This window comes from Alligator sinensis, unplaced genomic scaffold, assembly GCF_000455745.1.
Source record: "Alligator sinensis unplaced genomic scaffold, ASM45574v1 scaffold1825_1, whole genome shotgun sequence".
NCBI lineage: Eukaryota > Metazoa > Chordata > Crocodylia > Alligatoridae > Alligator > Alligator sinensis.
In genome coordinates this window covers 24,872-34,315 of record NW_005843333.1, presented here as the reverse complement: position 1 = coordinate 34,315, position 9,444 = coordinate 24,872, and the positions used below count along the sequence as shown (strand labels likewise).

General features: G+C 43.7%; 1 protein-coding gene across 1 annotated transcript in view; it reads right to left on the bottom strand.

Annotated features, from left to right (window-relative positions):
• KIF13B (kinesin family member 13B) overlaps window positions 1–9,444 on the bottom strand; it is a 102,416-nt gene that overhangs the window by 74,138 nt on the left and 18,834 nt on the right. Inside the window, exons 9-10 of the mRNA XM_025194882.1 lie at window positions 5,997–6,209; window positions 592–702 (exon numbers count right to left, since the gene is read on the bottom strand). Coding sequence (XP_025050667.1) covers window positions 592–702; window positions 5,997–6,209 — 324 coding nt within the window. The remainder of the gene's footprint in view (window positions 1–591; window positions 703–5,996; window positions 6,210–9,444) is intronic.

The following is a 9,444-nucleotide window of genomic DNA, read 5'->3' as shown; positions in this document are numbered from 1 at the left end:
TCTTCCCTTGAGTGCAAGTGCTTACACCAACATTCGGGTGGCAGGAAGGAAAGTGCTATGCAACATTCATGATAATTTGAACATTTCACCTTAAGTATTGTTAATGCTCATGTGCTGAAGGCTCTAAATATCAAGGATATAGAGGGGATTAAGGCATACAGAGGATTTTGAATTTATAGAAAGTACAAAAAAGGCTAGGTCCATGATTTAATATTCGGAATGGCCCCCGTCTTCGTTATTTGAGGCATTCATCACATAACCCTGCATTTAATACACTCGCACTCCACTTCTAATCGCAGTCAATTTCACCGTCTGAAGGGCATAAAATCCCCCTTAATCCTCTCATCCATGGATATTTTTTTTAAAGCAAGTTCTCAATTTGCATACAGCCTGACGGTTTATTATTGTCTCCAGAGTAGTAATCTGTGATGCATCCAGCTATCCCAGGAACTAAGCTGAAGCCCTGTAAAAAAGGGCAATGAACTTGACCTATTTACCCACAAAATACAAAGAGCTATCCTGACAGCCATTATCAAGTGACAACCAAAGGAAGTGATGGGTATTTTTCTCAGCTGTCAAAGAAATGCAAACCTGTGCTATCTCCTCTGTTTTTCTTAATTTCTCTTCCCAGGTCACAGTCATTTCCTGGATCAGTTTTTCAGATTCCTCCAAGCGGTCCTTGAGTTCTGGCGATTTCATAGCCTGCAAATAGAAAAATGGAAAAAACTAAGCTCCTTCACATCAATATTTAGGTTTGTCTGCTCTATAAAGGACCAATCAACTTCAGACAGGTCACTAAGGGAAATTTAAAACCCCATGCTTGACTGCAGAGTGTTTATCTCCCTCGGTATACTTAACCAAATCAAGTAAGGGCAGGTGTTATTATGTAATGCTTGATATAAAAGGTGAATCGACCAGTTAAAGGGGTTTACACGAGAGCAGAGAAACTTCTTTTTAAGCTCTAAGTTTTAAAAGGACCTGTATATTGCCATGAAGAACTCAGTCCAGATTACCGTATTTACTTGATTCTAAGATGAGGTCCCCCCCCACATTTAGCACAGAGGGAAAAGCCCCTTGTCTTACAATGAAGGGGTGGGGGGCAAGTAGTTGCTGTGTCCCGGGCTCCAGCCCCTACCTGGGGTTGGGGTTGTAGCAGCAGCTGCTGCCTGCCCCACACCCCACCCTGCTGTCTCTGTACCCTGCCATCTCTCCCTGCAGCCTCTTCCCCTCTTCTCCCTCCCCACTCCCTCCCCTCTTACTGTCACTCCACATTTCTGGCTCCATGCCTGGTGCAGTCTGGGGCACCGAGCACAGCTCCAGCCTGTAGCGCTCCAGGGTAGAAGGGGAACAGAGCCTGCCACAAGGAGCAATGATAAAGGGGGGGAGGGGGGGGAGAAGAAGCAGAAGGTAGGTGGCAGGGCCCAAGGCTTGGGGGGGGCAGGGGAAGAGAGCAGGCACAAGCCGCTTGATCTCCCCACACTGCTTGCCCCCCTACAGTGGTGGTGGGGGGAAATAAATTAAAGACGACCCTCCAATAATTAGGCTGCATACGTGGACAAGTATAAATTTTCCATATATAGAACCTAATTATTGTGGGGTCATCTTACATTCAGGGCCGTCTTAGATTTGAGCAAATACGGTAAGTCCATTTCTGTGTCATACTCAAGTCTATGACACTTCCTCTGCCTGAAGAAGGGTGTTTGTACCCAAAAGCTTGCAAAGAAGAATTTTTCCAACTATTTGAGTTGGCCTGATAAAAGATATCGGATTTACCCAAAGAACCTTGATCTACTCAAGTCTAGGAGTTCGTCTGGCTTCATTTAAAACAATTAGAGATTGTAAGGTACTGCTAGGGCCGGCCAGCCATCACTTCCTCAAGAAGCTCTCTCACAAAAGCATAGTTAAAACCGCAGCGACCATTAACATGGACATTCGCGTTTAACACGGTCAAGTTCTTGGCTCTTATGGTCACTTGTCCGTACATGAACTATTTGAGCAGCTGAAGCATTCCCATTACTAGTCTGTACATTTGCAGCATGCAGCAATGGAGGCAAGATCATCCCAGCGACATGCTTAACGCTACAGTCACATCCTCTTGATAAATCATCAGAGCCCAAGTTTATTGGTCTTTTTTGACAGGGGCCTATATACTCTCACCCAAACACTTTGCTGACAAGCAAACAGGATTTTCCCCTTTAGCCACCTGGAACTGGGAGAGAATGGTGTTTATTGCATGTAATCTCGGTAAGCACACACTCCGAGCAGCAGCCGAGTCTCCCAATGCCCGAGGAAGGGTGTGTGTGTGTGCCCAAAAACTTGCAAAGAACTTTTCCCCAACTATTTAGCTGCTCTAATAAAAGATATCACATCTACCCAAAGAAACTTGCTTGCACAGTGCCATGTGCCTGGTTTACTTCATTCAACAGCAAGTATAGTTTTTACGGTAGATTGTTTCTCCCCATATATTTGCCATTTACAAGACAAATGCATCATTAGTCTCTTTTCATTCCATCCAGGAAGAGCACACACCAACTGCTGAAACCTCCTTAGCCTGACGAAGGGTTTTTGAACCCGAAAGCTTGCTTAATAACTATTCTTCAACTATTCGGGTTGGTCTAATAAAAGATATCAAATTCACCCAAGGAACCTTGTCCGTCATTAGTCTCTAGGTGCTTACATAAAGTCAACTGATCAATGCAAGTTAATTCCCCATCACATGGCCTTCCTCACTCCTCCATCCAAATCTCCTCCCAAGGAAGAGTCTTAGGTAAAGTGAACCCTAAACAGACTGCAGATCTATCTGACCACAAGATGGAGCACGTGCTATGGGTCGAATGAGTTTTCTCAACATGCTTTATACAAGTCTAGGTATCCAGGTTGTAACCATATCGGTCTAGAGGCAAAAGGAATCAGAACTCGTGGTAGAGGTGATCTCTTTTATTAGACCAATTAGATTTTTCCAAAAAAGAAAAGAAGTTAAAGCAATTAAAGATGTTTTTTTGAAAAAATCTAGTTGGTTTAATAAAAGATATCACCTCTACCATGAGTCCTGATTCCTTATACAAGTCTAGGAACCTGACACAACCCAACTGATCGTCTGTCTAGGTAAAGCTTGAAGGGAGGCTGTTTCAAATACCCCAGATCAGAGAAAAGACATTCACAGGCCCAAGCCAAGAGGATGAACTATATGCAGACAGGAAAGTGAAGTCAATGCTGCCTCCAGAACAAAGCTCAAATATGCCTTGTGTGAATAAAGAATAGATTAAGCAGCAGCAGCAAATAGACCACGAGACTGGACAGCAATTGCTTTCAAGCTCTAAAACTGGTTTACCGATTTGCTCCGACACTGGGTAAATCACTTAACAGCCAAGTTTTGCCATCAGTAAAATGGGGATTATACCAATCACATAGCAGTTCTGATGCTTTTCTGATTAGCTTGCTGAGGTGTATGAGATTAGTGCTAAGCATTATTAGCCACCTTTTTTTGGTTGCTGTTGCATCCAGAGATACTAACATTGCCTATTTGTAAGAAAAGAATACAGAGATGTTGCAGACAAGGGGGATCAAATTCAGACCTAAGAAAGCAGGTGCATCTCCATCCTATTTGAATTACCTGCTTGCCTGATTTTCCAGTTCAGCAAAGAATTGCCGATTGATGATGGGGGTCACCCAGCACCACACTGTGGAGTTCATTTTTAAAAAAGGCATCGAGAACCTTTTTTTTTTTTAATCTGACAAGTTAAAAGGGAGAATAGGATGGTATCATACTTTTCCACGAAAAAAAAGGAAAAGGTCAGATTTTGTATTGCCACAACTATCAGAGGGATACTAAGCCCAGAAGGAACAATACACTGTATGCTCTAAATTTAGATACGAGCCTCTGAGCACACAACTCTTATGACCGTCATAATGGGTCACTCAACATTTTGTTTAGTCTGGTTTTGGGTTCTTTTTTTTTAAGTTTTACTTCTGCGTAGTTGTGTAAGGACAAGTAGCTCACTTACTAAGGTAGCAAGCTCAAAGGGAAACAAGATAACAAATGTAATGTTTTACCTTTAAAGTGCAGTCTATTAGCTACAAGCTGTGAATGCTTTGGATTTGGGGTCGATTCCATTGGGGTGGAAAGGGTAGGGATTTAACACATGGGAAATGAATAATCATTTATGACTTCATCACACCAGAGCAGGGGTGGCCAAAATGTGTGTGGCCGGGGATGGTGGCAGGAGCGCTATGGGGCTGGCCCTGCATGCTGCCGTCATGTGTGCCTGGGGACTCGGGCGGGAGTTTGGGAGCTGTGGCTATGGGGCCAGGCGGGGCTGGCCCCGCACACTGCTGCCACATGCGGCCGGAGACTTGGGCAGGAGCACTATGGGGCTGGCCTCGCAGCCTGGTGCCACGTGTGGCTGGGGACTCGGGTGGGAGCGTGGGGAGCTGTGCGCTATGGGGCTGGGCAGGGCTGTCCCCATTCGCTGCACTGCGCACCCCAACCACACTCCCTACACACCCCATCCACTACACCTATACCCCCCTCACTATACCCACACCCCACACTCCCCACACACCCTCTTAACCCCCCACCACATACAAGAGGAAGACTGTATTTTGAGGCACTATGCAATCACCTCTATATGCAAACATACACAAATCATGACAAATATTTTTTGAAATTAAATTAAAATGTTATAATAGATGTTTGATTTTTTTAGTATATAATTTGTTTTTTTCTAGTTTCAAGACAGCACCCCCCCACCAAAAGGACTACTTCTGGGGCAAGGGGAGAGACTTCACGTGGCAAAGATCAAAGGTTAGGGATGGGACTTCCAATGCCAAGATGGCGACCAGGGGGCGGGGCACCAGTCAAGCGGGGGACGGACGGGTACTACCCTTGCAGCCCTCGCCAGCTCACCAAAACTCGTTGAGCGGCCCTCCAGCTGAAATCCTTGCCCACCCCCCCTGCTCTAGAGAGCTAGCTTCCACAACTTTGGCATTAATCCCTCTCTATCAACCATCAGCTGAAGATAAAATCAAGACAAAACCGTAGCGTAAACACCCAGTACTTACAATTCTTGAACCACTTGGAAACTTGTGGTTTTCATAGGGATTACTGATTTCTGGGAATCTAATTTGAGATAAGGTCTAATTTGATATTGGTTAAGGGAACCAATATCATGCCTATTCAGCATGCTCAACTGTCTGAAAATGAGGCACCTGGACATCACTAGTCATTTCTAAAAACCTCAGGCAGTGAGCCGCTGTGAGGAAAGCAGCAGTACCTCCGTTTTGCAGCGGCAAACAGAAATAACTGGGTTGAAGTCATAATCGCAGCAACTCCCATAGCAAACCTGGAACGGGACCCAGATCTACCCTCGATCTTGGCCTCGTTCTTTAAACATTAAACCACGCTCCCTCCATGCTGCAGCTCAGAAGGATGCCCAGATCATCATGAGTACCCGGTCTGCAATGCTGGAAGGATGAAAATGATTTACCACAAAATACTGTTAAAAGATTTTAAAACTGGGAGGCAAGTAGAAGTTCTCCGGCTGTATTTACATCTTGCAATGCTGCAAAGGCGCTGAACTCCTGCGTGGTTAGAGAAAGCCCCACCTCTAGTCAGCAGAGGCCTTCATATGTCTGTACGTCTGCCTTCCTTCTCGATCTGTAAGCTCAGATCTAATAAGGTGACCTCACAAAGACGCACAGAAGGAAACACGCCTTTGTTACTACTCCACTATTCAGAAAGAGCTGCATGCAAAAAAAAAAAAAAAAAAAAAAAGAGGAGAAAAAAAGATAAGGTGAAGAGAAATGAAAGATAATTCCTTAACCTGCGATTTTTCCCAGGAGACAACGAGCTAATAATTCCTTACGGATGCTAATTTTTCAAGCCCAGACCAAAAAAAGAAGAAATAAAAATTAAAGAGAGATCTGGCGAGCAGCTATACAGCATTTCAGCAGCATGCAGCAAGCAGCTGGTTACGGCTACTGTGTGTTGGCTGTACCTCTGCCTTGGTGAGCTGTTCCCGGAGTTTCTCCACCTCCTCCCTGAGCTCCCGGATGATGCGGGCGTTTGGATCTTCGTTCACCACAGCATGGTTAACGATGTTTTTGGCCCGATCTGCGTATCTCAGTGTGGAGAGCGTCTCATCGTAATTATCTGCTGCTGGGCTGACGGTTGCTACCATAGCGGTCTTGCTGTTACCACCAAGGCTGTCCTGTGAAAAGGCGGAGGATGTAAAAATTCAACATACTTGCATAGTGAATAAAAACAGTTTGGACTCCTTGAGGTCACCGGGACCCAGAATTGTTCACCCCAGCTTCTCCCATTCAAATCCAGGCTACTCGGGTAGCAACTAAAACTAGTTGTATCAAAAAGCCGTTTGGCCTGTGCGGCATGAATTGGTCTACGTACCATCTTCCCGACACAGGAAAGTCCGAGTGTTTCTTATAAGAAAACATTTTAAAAGTCTCCCATAAAGAATCAATTCCCCGCTGTTATGAATACTCCTTCTCTGGTCCAGATTTTCCGCATTGCAACAGAGAGCAGCAATCAAAGGATGGGAACAGGAATGCATGCACATGCACACATCCCTACCTCATCTCAGAGGCAATCCTATTGAGGATATTTAGGAAATATCAGGCTTGCAGCAATTGCCAACCACTTTTAGTCTCAGATGGCAGGCTACTGCATTACTGAACACTTTTCTTATCCTTAACAGTCCCTTGTGAGCGAAGAGAAATGTGCCTTTTTCTTGTCTATTTTGTATTTCACTTGGTGAGACAGAGAACTTCAGTCTCCAGAGCTGCCAAGCCGATGTCCAGCCTCAGCGGGATTCACTCATCGTCTGAATGAGCCCTTTTCAAGGGCTCTGCCCATCCCTCCACATTAACGAACAGGCTAGCTACTTTCACAAGGACTAAGTTCACATTTTTAGAAAGTAACGGTAACCTTCCTGGCAATCTCACGGGGACACCTGCACGCCACTGAGGTCCATCAGGGACCGTTTTACAAAGAGGCACCGATATCACACGCAAGCTATACTTTGCAAGTTAGAGTCAGAAGAAGTTTATACCAGTTAGTCCTGGCACTTATCCAATTGTTATGCATTGTTTTAAAAAGCACACTGTAAGACTTTTCCTTTTTTAAAAAAAGACAGCCAGCCATAGTTTTAATTAGCTACAGTCAAAATCGAATCAACTCTGTTTAAACATACATCGGGGGAAAAAAAATGTCTTCAAAAGAAAAAATAGTAACTATTCAAAAAATCTTCCAGGGGGGAAAAAAGTGGATCTCTCTTTAAAAAGGGGCTGCTATTACTAGAGCTGGAGATCCCTATTCTCTGTATCAAATGAAAAAAATTGTTTGGGACAATGAATCTTAAACTTTTCTGCATCGTGACCTTCTCCTTAATTGGACTCCACCCCCTGCCAGCAAGACCGGGAAGAAATGCCTAAAAAAGAAGGGGAGAAAGGGGACGTTATGCTCCCTGAGCTGTAACTACCTTGGTTGCTGCAGCACTGAGTTTCCCGTAACACCCCACCACGGAGAATGGGCTGTGTAGTAGTTTTCAGATTCATTCATAAATTGCTTGGAGGATTCAGTGGCTGTTTTGCTGGTTTTAAATCGAAGCCTTTCTTCCAGGATAACACAAATTAAGCATGAAGGCAACCCACTAGATCTGATCGCCCATCCAATCCTTTGCCAGCCCAAGACTGTCCACTATTTTTTTTTTAAAATCTGTATTTTAAAGTTGTAATAATTGAGAAAGATCATTCCATTTCAAAGCAATTAATACCGTTTTAAATTTCTACTTGGAAATGCCATCCTGTGATTTTGGGCTCAGTTTTATTTTGAACAAGAAGCTGAAATTCTAGTACTTGAAATGACCAATTCTCTAGACAAACACACCCGGAGACCCCAAACTGAACACAAGCATATAGTCCAGTGAGGCAAGAAGAAAATGAAACGTAACATTTTGTAAAAATGACCTAAACCGCAATGTTTTTGATATGTTCAAAACCATATTTTTGTCAAACCATTGAAGGAAATATTTTGATTTGGGTGGAAAATAGCAGAATTTGCAGAAACTTTCCTTTCCTTCAGAATGATTTTCCAGTGAAAAATTCCCATGCAACTATAAGTTTAAATAACCTGTGAAGTCTAGGCATCACAGAAACAATGTCTCTATTACCAATTTGTCTACCGATTTCATTTATAAATATTGCTGTTAAAGTTGCATACAAATGTTCAATTAAGTTTTCATTCAAATCTCCCTTTCAAACACTTTTTTGCTCTGATAACTTCAAAAACCTGTTGCTGTGCTGAAACCAACCTCTTTTGTGTTTACCAATATTATTTCTGTGTTTCTTTATGCTCTGCCTGCCTCCATTTGTCTTACGCTTACATTGTAAGCTTTTTGGGGTGGAGATTTTTTTTAAAATTTAATGTTTATATGGCACGAAGTACAGCGGCGTCTGAGGGGTCAGGCCTAGGCTCCTAGACATGAAGAATAAAAACCCACCAGCCTATAGGAATGCATTATCCTCATCTCTTCCTTCCTGTGTGCCTGAAAAGCTGCTACTGCTTTCTTTGCAAATCACTTTGCCTCGCAAGAAGGCTGCAGTAATGCCAGCATGTACTGACACTGCAATGGCTTGAGAGCGTAGGATATCCAAGAAGCACGTCTCCCCTATTCAATATCCTCTTCCCCCGCCCACCCGTTTCTAGAACGGCTATACCCGCTTTCAGAAATTAGAAATCACGCTCAGCAAGGGTTGGCAGTGTTGTGTCTGCTTTGGTTTAACAAGGAAAATCCAGGCATTTTTTAAGCTCCATAGAAAGTCTTCATGGCCTGCACTTTGGGAACGTCTGCCTACTGCACCAATTAGCTTTAAAATAAGGTTAATGAATCTGTCAGCTGAATTGGAGCTCTCCTCTATAGGCTGTTACAGTGGCACAGCATGGTTCACAACCCACCCATTATTAATTTTCTAAAGTACCTCCATTACTGTGTTGCCTGTCCAGGCCCAGTTCCAGGCCATCCCATTCAGTTTTATGTACAATTCTTTATTGTGCAAGTCCCCTGGCTCTTTTCAGGCAAAGCAGGAAGAGCGAATGGGGAGCTAGACTCACAGAATGGATTTATAAATCCATCTGCAAAGGTTGATCTTAGTGTGCGATCCAGGTGGATGAAGGATGGATATAACTGCATAGGGAGAATGGGAAAAGAAGATGACTAACGTCTGCATTGGCGCCAAGATTATGGGAATGTGAAGACTTAGAGATTTCCAACAAGCCAGTGGTACTAGAAAATACTTCATGATATAATTGTTGTTCCACAGAGTAAAGTGCATTAAAATAAAATAAAATTCCCCCCCAACCCCAGCAGGACGGGGAAGCAAAGCTGGGGACATGCAATAATGTCATCGACAAAAAAACAGTGAAAACCC